This window comes from Trematomus bernacchii, unplaced genomic scaffold (assembly GCF_902827165.1).
Source record: "Trematomus bernacchii unplaced genomic scaffold, fTreBer1.1, whole genome shotgun sequence".
Lineage (NCBI taxonomy): Eukaryota > Metazoa > Chordata > Actinopteri > Perciformes > Nototheniidae > Trematomus > Trematomus bernacchii.
The window spans coordinates 4,081,057-4,096,851 of record NW_022987564.1 but is presented as its reverse complement, the minus strand read 5'-3'; the positions used below and the strand labels follow the sequence as shown (position 1 = coordinate 4,096,851).

General features: G+C 42.7%; 1 protein-coding gene across 1 annotated transcript in view; it reads left to right on the top strand.

The window, feature by feature from the left end:
• Positions 1 to 15,540, top strand: part of trim71 (tripartite motif containing 71, E3 ubiquitin protein ligase) — a 39,594-nt gene extending 24,054 nt beyond the window's left edge. The window contains exons 3-7 of the mRNA XM_034125160.1: positions 2,938 to 3,072; positions 6,675 to 6,917; positions 7,472 to 7,969; positions 9,780 to 9,920; positions 10,129 to 15,540. Coding sequence (XP_033981051.1) covers positions 2,938 to 3,072; positions 6,675 to 6,917; positions 7,472 to 7,969; positions 9,780 to 9,920; positions 10,129 to 10,701 — 1,590 coding nt within the window. The 3' untranslated portion in view covers positions 10,702 to 15,540. The remainder of the gene's footprint in view (positions 1 to 2,937; positions 3,073 to 6,674; positions 6,918 to 7,471; positions 7,970 to 9,779; positions 9,921 to 10,128) is intronic.
• The last annotated feature ends 255 nt before the right edge of the window (positions 15,541 to 15,795 follow it).

Here is a 15,795-nt window from a genome sequence, read left to right as displayed (position 1 = left end):
GTTTATTAGGGTAATGAAGAAACAGTGTCTACATTATTAAGGCCCCGGCCCCACGGGAACGCATACGGCAAAACGCATTGGATTAACGCAAACGCAATCGCCAAAAAGCTTCCGCCCACACGCAATATACACCGGATAGTGTCTTCCCACACGAGACAGCTCCGTTTAGATCCAACCGCTGGAAAAGCTGCAGTACATATGCCGAGTAGAGATGGGCGAGTCCTGATTCATCCGGATCATTAACCCGGATCCTAGAAATGAGCTGGTCGTGACGAGTCTCCCCTCTCCATTAACCCGAGTCCTTTGAGTCCCACACTTGGTGTGACGTACAAATTAAAACTATAAATTGCGTCACTCGCTACTCTCTTTATAACATGTAAAATCACATTACAACGTACCCCAGTCCATCTGCCTACCCTTTAGCAAGTAGGATAGCTGCCAGAAGTGATCGTTTGGCTCAGGGGAGGGGACGCGGATCAGTGAAACTTCCTGCAGACTCGTGGGGACTCAGAGGAGCCGACGGCTCCTAACCGTAATAGCATAGCAGATCCAGAGATCCATACTCGTCATGTGCACGAGCATAGCCCCTCCTCCAGCACCCGACTCCCGCGGCTATATTATGCACGAGTCAACAGCAGACTCAGATTTGCAAAATAACCCTTTTTTTTGTGATCAACATTTTTTATTAAAGCAAAATACACTGTGTAGCGGAGGTTAATATAACGTCAGTTTAATATGCTCGTGAAATGCAACACGTTTTCGGTTTCACCGATAGGATTTCTACGGTCTTGGTGATGCTGACTCATATGACTCATATGACTCAAATGACTCGTATGATCCGGATCTCTTCAATGACTGACTCAGAAGACCCTGAGTCCGTAAAAGGATCCGGATTTGCCATCTCTAATGCCGAGCCTGTACGTGGCGCTGTAACTTCCTCCACAAAAGCAGCAACTTCCTCCACAAAAGCAGCGAAGAAGAATGGTTGTCATGGCTGCACTTCTGTTTATTCTCCGCGGTGGGGGCCGAGGGAACCAGGCAGAGTTTTTCGCCGGTCAACGTGTGTTAAAGTTGAAATCTTCCGGACAAAATTATAAAAGTGCCGGTCAAAGGTCTTCATTGTTATTTATTGAGCTTTAAAACAAATGAATAACGACTCTATATAATGATATATAATAATAAAATACACGGAGCCTGTCTCTTTTTCCTCTCTTCTGACAGCGTCAGTGTCTGTCTCATGCAGCAGCTGATCCTGTAATGAGTGACTCGACAGTAAAAATAAACATATTTATAACTAGTTTAGGTAGTTTGAGAGGTAATTAAAATAGCTAAGGGTGATGATCTGACTTGAAGTGTGTGTTTTGCTCCCGCTGCATCACAGCGGGAGGAGCTGCGTGTCTCCGTCCTGTCAGATTAGACTTCACTCGCGTTTATGTCCATATCGAGATAAAGATAAATAATCTGAATTCAGTGTGCAGTGTACTTTTGCGGGGGTGAGCAGCAGAGGTGGGGAGAGGCGGGGCTATTGCGTCGTCATTATCAGAAAATGATGACCGTATAGGCTACCACACGGCCCCGTTGGACCCCCCAGAGCACTCCGTTCCCAGATCTATCCATCTTTGGACCCGTTGTTGTTTGCAGGGTCCGTTTCTATCGTTCCGTTACGGCGTCGTGTAGCTTAAAGGGCTATACGCAAGAGAAATATGCGGACACAACCCGTTTTCGTTCCCGTGGGGCCTGGGCCTGAGTAAAAGAGATTCTTGTTCAGGACCTAAAATACCCAAAAGCAATTTGCATGTTGCTCTATAGGGCTGTTTAAAAAATATATAATATCAAACATACCGAACTATTTATAAAATAAAAATATAATCTATTGAGAGTATCATTTTAATTGACATCATACAATTTCAATGTATGATTATTAAAATAAAGTTAAGTTAATAACATTTCCAATAAAAAAATATGTAATCAAGCCTAAAAAATCGTACCAAATGTGCAATGCCATTTTTAATTTCTTGACACTTTTTCTCAATTTCAACAACATTAATTAATTAATTATGAGCGTTATAGTGTCCCAAATGTAGTGCTTATAATTCCCACGATGCCCACTTTGAATATCAGGACTGAGTCTGGGTTAAATCAGCAGGAAGTAGCATCATTTTGTGCAGTGGGAAGTGACTTCCTATTCCTGACCCCTGTTTCCCTTTCCCTTCTAAAGTAGCCGCCAAACGTGAGAAAGGAACAAATCGCAAAGCTGAGCAGGTGTTAGAGCATGGGCCTGCCAGGAAAGATGTCCCGTACAGTGTCCTCTGTTTTAAATGTTTCCTGGTCCTGTGCATCCTGTTTCTGGGTGTCATCTGTGTCTCACCAGAGTAATAAAACAGAGCATGAGGTGGTGTGCGTTTAGACGTCCACCTTTCCTTTGTTACACTGCAGTGAGAGATAATGCTATCTTTGCTAATTTCCACATCTTTTTCCAGTTTTTTTTAATGATTTTTCTGATTGTGTGTATAACTATACCAATATTACCCTCCCCTAACTCTAGCGATGTCACTATGTAACGGAAGTAAACAAAGGAGTACGATTAATGGGTTTCAGGCAGGGGGGGGTAGTGTGGGAGACCTTGGGATTTTAGCCCTTCCAGACCATTTTCATTTCTATAACACACCACAGGAAAGGGAAAACCCCAAAAAGCACAATAGGGCCGCTTCAAGGAACAATGCCGAGCTGAAACTATAATTATTCATGCATGGTCTACTAGAAATCTCATCTAGATACTTGGCCCTGTGACATTATGGTGTGGTTTCATTTGGGACTGATAAAGGTGGACATCAGTCATGATATAACTTCATAACCAAGGTGTAAATTGAAATAGAAAAAGGTAAACTGTAAGGAAACACTTGCTAACTCTCCTATCATTGTGTTTTGTTTCAACAGCTAAGCATGGAGAAGGTCCAGGCCATGGCGGAGCAGGTGGAGATCAAAGCCAAGGTGGTGCAGACCGAAGTGAAGGCCCTCGTGCTCCGACACAAGAAAGCTTTAGAGGAGAGGGAGTGTGAACTACTGTGGAAGGTGAGCTGCTGCCTGCATCTTTATCAGCGTCAACTCACTTGACCATATCATGCTAGTTTTTAGTTTCATATTCCTATGTTGTGCCTCTACTGTGACATGTTGTTATGTTCAAAAAGCTCTTTATTTTTCTCATACTGCCTGTGCTGCAGCACATCTGTCCACCCTCTGTCTCAAACCAGAGCCCTGTCTGCTCTGATTGGTTAGCTGGTCGGCTCTGATGTGATTGGTCAACCGCTTAGAGATGTCCCGCCCCTTAGCCTATCACGTACAATGTGTTGGAGCGCTAGCCAATAGAAGTGCAAGTGTTACATAGTGATGCCATTATGTTAGGGAAGCAGACAAAGGAGGTGGGGGGGGGGGGGTGTTTAGGAGAGAAATTCCCTCTGGAGGGAACAAAATCCCAATTAAACACTAAAAGTAAGGGAAGACTCCAAATATGGTCCCTTTTTGAATGTATTGTATATCCTTTGATACCCTCCAGGTACACACTGGTAGAGCCATTGTTAGGGAGAATAAAGTTGTGTGCTTTTAAGGCGCATGTTATGTTGATAATCTTGTTAGCTTATTAAAGTCATAAAGAGGCATCAGTATTCAATTGAGAAGGTTCATAACCAGTGAAGAACTCCTTGTAGTAGCTTAAGGTTAAACAGGAACCCTCTGAAGGCCCCCCAGGTTTAAGGTTACCCAGAGAAGGAGCTGGGTTTTGGGTGAAAGAAACAACCCTCATCCCTGAGGCCCCTCTAACTCCCTAAACCTTTTCTAATAAATGAATTAAAAGGGACTGTGCTACATGCAGGCTATTATACCAGTCAAATATCTCATACACACACGTTCAAACACACAAAATCTGCGTCTATTAACTACAACTGAAAACGGGTAGTTAAATGTGCGTTTATGTACATGTGGAAAGGTGTTGCTGTAGCCTTACAGAACATCACGGATGATTTATCCGAACACCCACCGGTCTACCCAACTCTTATTTCCCCTTTCCTCCTGAGAGCAGGCTCGGTGACATTGTAAAAACTGACCTGTGTATTTCTCCCTCAGATCTTACAGCTCTCAAGTGTGCATGTGTGTTTGTGTGCAGGTCAAAGTGTCAGCGAGGAGGTTTTCACTTACCCGTGGTCCCTCTTTAATCCTTTATACACCACTACAGGACCCCTTATCCCTGCCCTGATAAAGTCATTACAGGCAACCAAAGCACCCTACACACACACACGCACACGCACACGCACACGCACACACACACATAAATATATATTTGTTTCTCTGAGTATTAAGGTGGGTGTGTGTGTGCGCACGTGAGCTTTGCCGACTGCAGCTGCTACTACAACAACAAAGGGGCGGGGCTTAGCAAAGGGTCATTTTGTAAGAAGCAACAATCGATTAGTCATTAAAAATAAATGTTGGCTAAACTAATAATTAATCATTCCCCCTCTAAAGGTAAATAAATTAACCTAATCGTAGATGATATCGATCATTGCCAATATACGCTACACAATCCTCAACTTGGGACTAAAAGAACAGAAATTCCTTAGAAATAATGGTCATCTGTGATACCTCAATAATACTGAGTTTGGTCATTTCAGCTCAGTAAGACTGCAGTGGTGGCATGCTATCACGTTCCTATGCTGTCATTGACTCCGGTGAATAAAGCTTGCAAGTTGAGCTGTCCTCTGCTGACTCAGACAAGATATTGGAAATGACTCGGCTAGTGTTTCCTGTACGGTGAGCCTGTGTGATGGCCACTGTGGGCTCACAGTGGTGTCCGGAAAACAGAAACTAAATCTAGGAAGGCGCTCTGCAGTGACTCAGCTCTGTGGCTCTGCTCTAGAGTGATTCATGGCTGTGAGATGACAGCAAAAACAATAGTATAAAGTTACTCAGGGGTGAAATATTTGTCTTGAAAGTGTGAGTCTGGGTGTGTCTTGTGTAGGTTGTGAATGTGTAGCACCGGCATTGGCTAGCATGGTAAATTACAAGGTGTTATTACATCAAAGAGCAGTCCTTCTCGCTGTCTCTGGGTTTTTTCCGCTCAGTACCTCTTTGAAATACATACCAACCTACCAATGAGTGTGTTCAACTCAAACTCCTTGTCTGCCCATTAGACAGCCTAACTTGAGTCATTGTCCTGTGTGGCTATAAAATGTAACTCGAGTCACACAGATGCAAATTGCAATTCCACTTACGCCAAGGATTAACAAAAGAGCCCCTCTCTTTTGTTTCTTTCACAGTCCCTCCACACTATCAGAAGTCCTTCTAGCCATAGAAGCAGTCAGGCTATTGTGTTTTACTCTTTTTGTTTGCTGACGGTAAGCAAGAGCCCAATCTGTGCTTCTCAGGTTCTGCCACCCTCTTTAATGCTTTGTTCTCACAGTCTGTACCGTAACTCTACCTAGCTTCTAAAGGGAACAGAGATGTGTGGTGGTTTAGTGACAAGTTAATTTATTTTCTTCACCTTCGGCTGAATAAATCACTTTTTTGAACCACTTTTCATTTTGTGAGCTGCAGACCCTGGTATCTCTTTGTATAGTTGACTTTGTATGCTCATTGTTGTCCTATTGTCTTCTGTTGTATTGTTCAGACAGAAGCAACAAACCTGCAATAGTGCCTTACAACTGCTTAAGAAATACTAACTGTGATGCAAATTGGACTCACAGCAAACTATTTAGCACTTATAGAATATGCATTAGTTTTGCCCTTTTGTTTTAATGGATTACAAACATTTAAGATGTATCTATCTACAGTTGCAGTATTTCATTTTGTATGTTTGAATGAAATGATCAAAAAGGATTTTCAATTGAGCTTCCCAACAAAGATAATATCCATATTTCCTGTATCAGAATCAGGGAGTCATGAATAGTAATGACACGGAATTAAATATGATGTAAAGTAAACGACCATACCAAGTCAAGCACATTTTGTCAATCACATTCATTTGTTAATTACCATGTAATGTACTATTTCTCGTCCATGCCCATTAACTTTAAGTAAACATTTAATAGTGTCTCTTGTAGATGCATCTCTGCTACTTCAAGTCACTTCACTTAACCTGCATTGTACCAGACTTTAGACACACTGATGCCCTGTCAAATGGTATGCATTCAACTAGCAGCATATCAGCCAAATATTCTTCTTCTCCTTCCTGAATATCTGAGAGACTTGGCATGGTCAGCACATTGCTGCCACCCTGTGGGCACACTGGGTTTAGATTACCAGGAGACTTGTTTAATTCCACTTTCAATCTTATGTTTAAAATTACATAGTCATGTGGTTGCACAGAGAAGTGTGTTATATCGGGGTATCTTTTAATGAAGTTTACCAGTATGACACACACACACTTGTATAGAGTGCATATAGTGGCATCACTTCAGGAACAGACAAACATGTGTAATTTTGTAATATAATAAATGCAAAATAGTTTGTGTTTTAGTTGCCTACGTTATCTGTGCTGATTTAAATATATCATACAAGATATAACCTTATAATTTCCTGCAGCAATAGAGTGTTTTTGTCGTGTGCTTTGATATGCTTTTTGAACAATAAAAACCCCTTTTTTAGAGATTGTTAACGTTCTGGTTCCTGGTTCTGTCTCCTCTCAGGTGGAGAAGATCCGTCAGGTGAAGGCCAAGTCTCTGTACCTGCAGGTGGAGAAACTGCACCAGAGTCTGACCAAGTTGGACAGCACCATCGCCGCCGTCAGCCAGGTGCTGGACGAGGGCCGCCACCTGGACGTCCTGCTGGCCCGAGAGCGAATGCTCACACAGATCCACGAGCTGAAAGCTCTGCGGGGTTTGCTGCAGGCGCAGGAGGACGACCGCTTCATGTTCACTCCTCCAGACCAGGTAGCTCATCTCCTGTCAAATAAAGTACAGCATAACATGACAACATCCTCTGAAAGATGAGACTAAAATAGAAATGAGGTTTTAAAGAAAAGCAACACTAAAACAATTATGTAGAAACCAAATCCTGAATGGTTATGAGCAGGAGCTGTGAAATTTGTTTTTGTACAAATAAATGATTTGTTTAAAACAATTAATCAAATATAACGGATGCTGATGACGATGACCTAAACTTTTTTTATGAACAATGTACGGTTGAGGGGATAGGACCAGAAACGATTGTAAGCTTCTTCTTGCCCCTTCTGAACATGACGGAAACTATTTGAGAATTTATTTTTCAATTTTTTTATACCTTGAATTTTTTTAATTTTGCTTCTTTGTTAAAATAATTATTATTGTTTGTTTTGTTTCTAACATGTTCAATAAAAAGACTAATACAAAACACTGATTGGAGGAGAGGGGCTATGGCTGTTTAACCTTGTGTATTATTTAAATGCATTCTGTTAAGAGTGTAAATCTTTAAAACACACTAATGTTTTCCTTCGTGCTTCCCTCAGGCTCTGTACATAGCCGTCCAGTCGATGGGTCTGATCAGCAGCGGAGCCTTCGCCCCCGTCACCAAAGCCCACGGCGAGGGTCTAAAAACTGCCCTACGTGGCAAACCCTCCTCCTTCACTGTGATTGGATACGACCATGACGGCGAGCCTCGTCTCTCCGGCGGCGACACGGTGTCAGCGATCATCATGTCGGTCCCGGACGGTCACCTGACGGCCGTGGAGGTCACCGACCACCAGAACGGCTCGTACACCGTGGGCTACCTGCCCAAGAGTGAGGGGGAGCACCTGCTGTCGGTGCTGGTGTGTAACCAGCACATCCAGGGCAGCCCCTTCAAGGTGCTGGTGAAGTCGGGGCGCAGCTACGGAGCCCTGGGGTCACAGGTGGCAGCCTTTGGGAACGAGGGGGAGGGAGACGGCCAGCTGTGTCGCCCCTGGGGCATCAGCGTGGACAAGGAGGGATACGTGGTGGTGGCCGACCGGAGCAACAACCGCGTACAGGTAGAGACTTCTGCCTGCTCTTTTTAACACGTACATCTGGTTAGAGTTCATTTACATTCATTTATTCCACTGTATGGTTTTGAATTGTTCATTCTGTTGCCTCGATTGCCAAACTCATGTTTATGCATAAAGTATAGGTCAATCACAACAAAGGAAAAACATTTTTTAAATTAAATTAAAAGCAACAAAAAAGCATTGATATCCGGAGAGGTCTAAGATATGTTCCCACTATGTCTTCCAGTTGCTACCCCTTGCAGCAATTCTCATTTCAATAACGGTGGTACAAACAGAGGGGATGATGTCATAAATATACATTCATACACACATATATAACCAGTTATTCCCTTGTCCATGTGTATACATACACACTTCCTTTTGTTTGTAATTCTACCCTTTGTTTCAGTCTGTCTCGACTAAGCACCACAGCGATCTGGACTTAAATTGAATTTAGAGTGGTTATAAGTAATGTACCATCCACTCAGCATTCACTCAGCAGTTCATGCTAACTTCACACTGTTGATTTTTGTGCCAAATGGTTTACATAGTGGAGAGTCTGCAAAACAAACTTTGTGTTTGAGTGTTGAAAAGTGCATTTGGCTTCCATTCTTCCCTACACACACACACACTTTTTCCTTTGTCAATTACAATACATTACATGTCACTTGTTAGACGCTTTTATCCAAAGCGACTTACATACTCAATACTGTGGGCAATCCCCACAGGAGCAATGTGGGGTGAAGTGTCTTCAGGGACACAACGACATGCTGACTGCAGTGGGGTTTGAACCTGTGCTCCCCTGATCCAAACACCAACGCTCCCTCCACTGCGCCACACGCCTCCCTCAATAAATCGTGACCCGAAATTTGAACCACTCAAATCTATTCAACAAAAAATCGTGCTGTAATATATATATATATACGCTTTTCAGCATACATTATTAATTAAAGTGAAGTACAGTGCATATATCCCTTATATCCCTTCACAGAACTAAAGTATGCTTTTAAATAAGGTTTAATGAGATGATGGAATCAAAGCTGAACTGTATCACATAAAAAGGCACACGTGCTGAAAACCCAACCCCAGCAGGGGGGTCTGGGGGGGATTCTCCCCCAGGAGATTTTTTGAAATACTAACATATAAACTACGCATTCAGGTACACTCTGAGAAGAAAATAAATAAATCTATTACTACCCGACATATTCATAATATTTTATGCCATTGTTTGTTTGTCACTTTGTTCTGAAGCTGAACTTGCTGCTCCACACAGAGAGAAGAGCAAAGAGGAGATAGTCTGTGTGAATTACTTTAAATTGTGGGTAAGGGTAGATAGCCCCCATTGTTCTGTGACCTGTCAATCATCAAACCGGGGGTCATATTTCATTATGTGTTCATTTTTATCTGAAGTTGTACCCATGGATGTATAAAGAATAGTTCTACTGCAAAGTTATTCTCCGTGGGGACTTCCGGCAACAATCTTGATTCTGATTGGCCAGAAGACTCGAAAAAACCTCAGCAAAGATGCTTTATTGAGAAGATGATCACTACGTGACAGAAGTTTTCAAAACCGTTTATGGTCTCCGGTACTTCCAGTCCAACGCCTACTGCACGCACAGTGTTAGACTTTTTTCTTTTCTTCACTCACACATCTGCAACCCACTCGAAACGGGTCCGCGACCCACCAGTTGAGAACCACTGCATTAGAGTACATTCTGTAGAAACTGCACAAACACAGCTGAGTTTGACCCTTTCACTTAAACAATTAGAGCTGTCATTGAATTGGAATCAACGTTTTTGTTTCTTCGCTCTCCAGATATTCAAGCCCTGCGGTGCCTTCCACCATAAGTTTGGCTCTCTGGGTTCCCGTCCGGGACAGTTTGACCGTCCGGCCGGGGTTGCATGTGACAGTCAGAGACGAATCATTGTGGCTGATAAGGACAATCACCGAGTGCAGGTACGAAATGTTTAGGTGCTAATTCAGCTGGCATTCCACATGTGAATTGGAAGTCCATAAGACATTGGAGAATAAATGTTATTGTAAAAAAGCATGTTAAGCTTCTGAAAACCTTTTAAAGTTGTGTAAACACACAGCTCCACATGCTTATTCTCTCTCCTGCAGATATAAACACGTTGGACTCTAACACATTTGCTTTGTCTGACAGGTGTTTACTTTTGAGGGCCAGTTCCTGCTGAAGTTTGGGGAAAAGGGTACCAAGAACGGGCAGTTCAACTATCCCTGGGATGTGGCTGTCAACTCTGAGGGTAAGATCCTGGTCTCGGACACCAGGAACCACCGCGTGCAGCTCTTCGGCCCCGACGGCTCCTTCCTCAACAAGTACGGCTTCGAGGGGGCCCTGTGGAAACACTTTGACTCTCCCAGGGGCGTGGCCTTTAACCACGAAGACCACCTGGTGGTGACCGACTTCAACAACCACAGGCTGCTGGTCATCCGGCCGGACTGCCAGTCGGCTCGCTTCCTGGGCTCCGAGGGCACCGGGAACGGGCAGTTTCTACGGCCCCAGGGCGTCGCCGTGGACCACGAGAACCGCATCATCGTGGCCGACTCCCGCAACCACCGGGTCCAAGTGTTCGAGCCCAACGGGAACTTCTTATGCAAATTTGGCACACAGGGGAATGGCTTCGGACAGATGGACCGCCCCTCCGGTGTGGCTGTGACGCCCGAAGGAGTCATTGTGGTCGTTGACTTTGGAAATAATCGCATCCTCAAGTTCTAAGATTTATTTTTGTGCATTCTCCGCCTCCGTTTGCAGTTTTCTTGATGAAGGAAATGGAGGCGAGAGAATGAATCAACAGACACAACAGGAGGCGGGCGCAGAGAGGGTTGAGAGCAAGCTGCAGTGAAGGGAAATTAAAACTATAGATTTTTTTTTTCATGTGTATTGATATATATTTTCCAATCAGATATCTGGTATGTATGACAAAGGGGACCTCTACAAATTGATAATCAGTAGAAAAAGCCATATTTCCATTCCCCGGTCTCAGCTGCTCTGAACCCTCTCTGTGAGCTCCTCTGTAGTATCCATCTCAGGGATTTTTTCACTTTTCTTGAAATCTTGTACCCTCTGCTCCACACCTACCTCATTTAACTCTTTATGAATGTACTCATAATCACTGAGCAGAGGTTTAAAGTCCGTGAAGTTTTACAAAGAAGAAAAGCCTACCTCTATACTTTGTTATTTAAGAAAGACAAAAAAAGAATAGACTGTTCAGTTGATATTTGCACAGGATTAAAGACATTCTTGCTGTGCATTTCGAAATATGAGTTAAAGTGAACCTCCTGAATGTTGTTGCTGAGACAATACTCAGACCGCTGTCGAGGCTACATGATTTATTCTCATTAGAGGGCTTCTCTCGGAGAGGGATTAAGTGTCCTTTTTAATGTTTTTTTTCGACTAGCTAGTTTTTTGCTTATGCATCGATCCTTGTCTCTTTGTGGCTCTGCGGAGTTTGTCATGGTCGCCTAAGAAGAGAGCGCGAAGCGAGGCCAAAATAGAAAGAATCTAATTTAGCTCAGGTCACGGAGGACTGATTGAAATGATCAGACTCCCCCTCTAGTTTTACTAGCTAATGCCGAGTGAATTTATTGAGAATTAAAAATATATAAAGTCATCTCCAAAACGATCCCTAAAATAAATCCTGTTTTAAAATATGATCATCCAATACTCCCCTTCCCCAACCGTGTCTCATAAGACTGGAAGAATTATTGTCAAGACAACCTGAGTTGTTATTCTCCAGTCAGCTGCATAAATGCAAACTAAAGCATGCAGTATCTAAAAGGGAGCACACCAAAGGATTTTGGTGATGAATTTTGTTTCCAAGATCCGGATCTATTAGCGATCTTAATATAGAGATGTAATCATTTAATTGAATGACACCTTTTTCATGAGGCATGCTGTGTGACAAAAGCCTCACAAGTAGACACCTGATTTGGCTGTCCAGAGGACGTTAATGACATCAAATGTAAGGCCTGACATTTACAATCCTTTTGATTTGGATGGTGGTTGAAAGCCACCGTCTGTGGCTCCTTGGGGCCCGGGATTTAGTCGAATGAGAGGGCGCGATCAGGAAGTCCTGCCCTATTTATTGATGTTGGAGTTGAGGAGAAACCTCCAGATTGAGCGTCAGTAGACCGATTCCTCGAAAGATGGAAGTCTATAGACTACTGGAGTTAACCAAAGTTAGATTTTCTGTACAATGGCCAACTGTAGATTTGGCGATTTAAAGAAAAAAATATATATCCCCTTTAAAAACATTTTCTTAAATAATTATTGTTGCTGGGAAGTCTCAAGTTCATAAAGGGCCTGGAGTTGAGGTCATAGTCCATGTAAGGCTTAGAAGAACAAAGTGCACGTGAGTTTATCATGCACGTGCGCTTTGCCTTCCCGCTATGACCTGCAGCTGTTTGATCCAGGATGTGACAGGAGATTTCTGCAGATGTTCGTGGTGTAGAGAACAGAAGATACCCGCACCAAAGATAACCCCCTTTCCCTCCCTCGCATTTATCGCCTCAATCAAACCTCGCCCATCTTTGGTCCTTTTTAGACGACCCGTAGACTCAGAATAGCATCTCAGATCTGTACCTCAATAGAAACTAATCGCTACTAACTCTTGCAGGGTTTTAAATCCCCTTGCCCTTTTTGTTTGATCCGTGTCCCACTGGAAGCACTAGACAATTATTCGGTTCTGTTAGCCACTTCCTTAGCCTAGCGACGAATTTTGGGACCTTTTGAAAAGAATGACCGACCGGCGCTCCCCTCAGAGGAGAGGATTTACGCCGTCATATCTCAGATATCCTGTACCTCAATGTTTGTTTTACCTCCTTTCTCGTATATATACCTCAACTCCTGAATACCTCAAGTGTGTCACTCATAGCTACTGTGCATTTAAACATTTAAATACCTCAACTTGTTACACATACCACGTTTTTACTCTTATATTTAAGCATACCTCGTCTGATTGTTATGCATTACAGATATACCTCATTCTTTGAATCTTCTTGTGTTACAGTGCAGTACATGTCCCATAGCTCTTGGACCAAAGATCATGGTTTTGTTGAAACAGAGAAAAATTGTATTATGGTCATCGCTCCATCCTGCAACCCTGAGCAGCTTTTTGGTTTGTCTAATCTACTGTAAAATGCCTGGTGAACTATGCCTTTTATCATCAAGAAACCAAATATTTCAGATGAAAGCATCGTGCCAAAATGATCTGTGAGAGTTCAGTGCCAAACGGAGTTGGCATTGGGACCAGAAGTTGTAGACAACAAGTGTCACTGGACCGTTACATCACAGATACACATGTGGAATCATGAGAGCACCTGGGGATAAATCCTCGCTCTCTGATTGGATGCACTTAAGAGGGCTGGGCCCAATTTACCTCAAAATGATGATGAACATGCGGATTACACTTGGGTGAGGGCAAGATAAAGAGTTGATAACTTCACAAATCCGCCTTTGAACGCACAAGAATTACCTCAATTTTCAGCACAATTTACAAATATTTCAGTGTGGATTTTGCGGTTTAAACAAACGCATCATAGGAATACGCCTAAGGCATTACAACAGCCTGGTTTATTATTAAAGTGGAGCTATTGGCACATTGATGGCGAGCCAGTTTGATTCCACAGAGCCAGCTGCTTTGAACTCAACACTAGTTTCACCAGTAAGATTGTTTTTTGCTTTTCAGTATTAACTCTGTGAAAATGTTCATTCATGTTGCATCTGTTTTTTTTTTTATTGCTGAATTCTATCTTTAAGATCCTTAGGTCTACACTCTTAAAGAGGAAAAAAAATGTATTTTAAAACGTAAATATGTTTTTCATTTTTTTGTTGCATGCTTTAAAAAGTCCTTGTATTATATTGATAGGTGTTGAAAAAAAACTCAGATGGGGTGGGGTAGCCGACTATTGGGATGGTTTTTACCAAAATATATACCCAAAGATGTGTATGTGTGTGTTTAGGGTTGCGTTGGATGGGATTAACCTTTGACCTTTGCGATTGTATTTCCTGTTCTCAAGAGGCTCTGCAGAGCACAACCTGTTGGGCCAGACAAGCCTCAAGCCCTGAAAACAAAAGAGGCTGTTTTCAGATTAAAATGCAGATGGCAGCTGCGCCCTTCCACCATTAGTGCTTAATTTACTTTAACTCCCTTTAGTCTGCATATTAGACATATTAACATATTGTCCTTCTGTAGATCCCCCAAATACGATGAATCCACAAGGTGGCCGTTTTGTGTATTACCTAGTAATGGGAACTCGCTCGCTGTCATGTGAGAAGCAGCTAGCTTTCTGCAGCACAAACTAGCAATCAGCTTCCTTCCTCGGCTTTATAAGAATCCAGGAAGTGCGGCGACGGCTGCTCAGCACGTGATCGGTTGACTGCACTCCTGTTCGGTGTTTTATTTTATTTTATTATTGGGCCCCTGTGGTATTTGTCCACCATTTTTATTGCTGGCCTCTCACGGCTGTAAGAGAGAAAAAGCAAAGCTGCACCAGTGCAAGGTCGAAGACCCTCTTTTAATGATTGTATACTCTAAACACAGAAAGACAAAAAAAATGTTGGAAAATGTAGAAAGGAAAAAAAAAAAACTCAGGTAGTTTTCAACAGCCCTGCCCCGCAGGTGTCTCATTGAAACGTGTCCCGTAGTGATGATGTAGTACCCCCCTCCCCTCCTCTCCTTATGACCTCTCAGTACTAGTCTGATTCTTTTGTGTGCCCCATTTACATATTATAAAACGAATTATTTCTAAATCACTTTCGATTAGATTCCCCCTGATTAATCTTTGGGTTGTTTTTTTGCCAATTTTTCTTTTACAAAAAGTGCAAACGCTCTCCACCACCTGACGTCCGTTGGCCCTTTTAGAATGTATTTTGTGAAGAAAAGGGTTAAACGGCGTCTTGTTGATGCTTGCTCCCCACAACCGGCTGCCGGTCGCAGAACAAGACGCAACGCAGAGTTTTCTATTCGGTGATAAATGTTCCACACCAGCAATGCCTCGAGTGAGAGGTGGAATCATGTGTGTGTGTGGTGGAAACATGCAGCACCTCGTTCTGAACCAGCTTTACGACAGCCTTACCCCGACGGGAGGCCTAAGGGTCTGACAGCCAGCTAATCGTGTCCAAAAATCTTGTTTGCGTTGTGTCCTGTTCTCCCGGCTGTTGGGTGTGTGTGAGTGTGTGTTGTGTTTGTGCGCTGCATCCATGTTGTGTAAGCAGATATCCACTGAATGTATCCTCCAACAGTCCAAGAGGCAGGGCGGGCCGGGGTGGTCCGCTGAGTTTAGATGGTTGCTGCTGGCGCTTCCTCATGCAGGCCTGGGTGTGTGTGTGCGTGTGTTTATCAAGTCTAACCTTTCCTCCCTCTTTTACACACACACTCACACTCACACTGCTGAGTTTAAGTGCAGATGTTAGGTTTTCAGTCTAAATAAAGTAAAGGAGACTATAATATATTGGCCACCTGCCGCTCTCTCTGTACTCTGTGGACTTTAAACATTTCCTATGCAGTTTTGTTTGTTTCTTTGTTTACACTTAAATAAAGTTGTATTTCTTTGACTTCAGTCTTTTTTTTCTCTTAAACTAAACAAACACTATCTATTTATTCTTGTGACCATTTACCTTGGATGAAGCACAGAATATGGTATTATAGTGACTGTATTTTATTTTATCTATTGTATTTAGAAATCTCAGTTATTACCAATTTATTATGTTTTAAATACAAGATAATTGACAATGTACTGTTCTGAAAAAAGGAAAAACTATGTCTGAAATAATAATAGATAGTAAATAAAAGATACAAATTAAAATGTA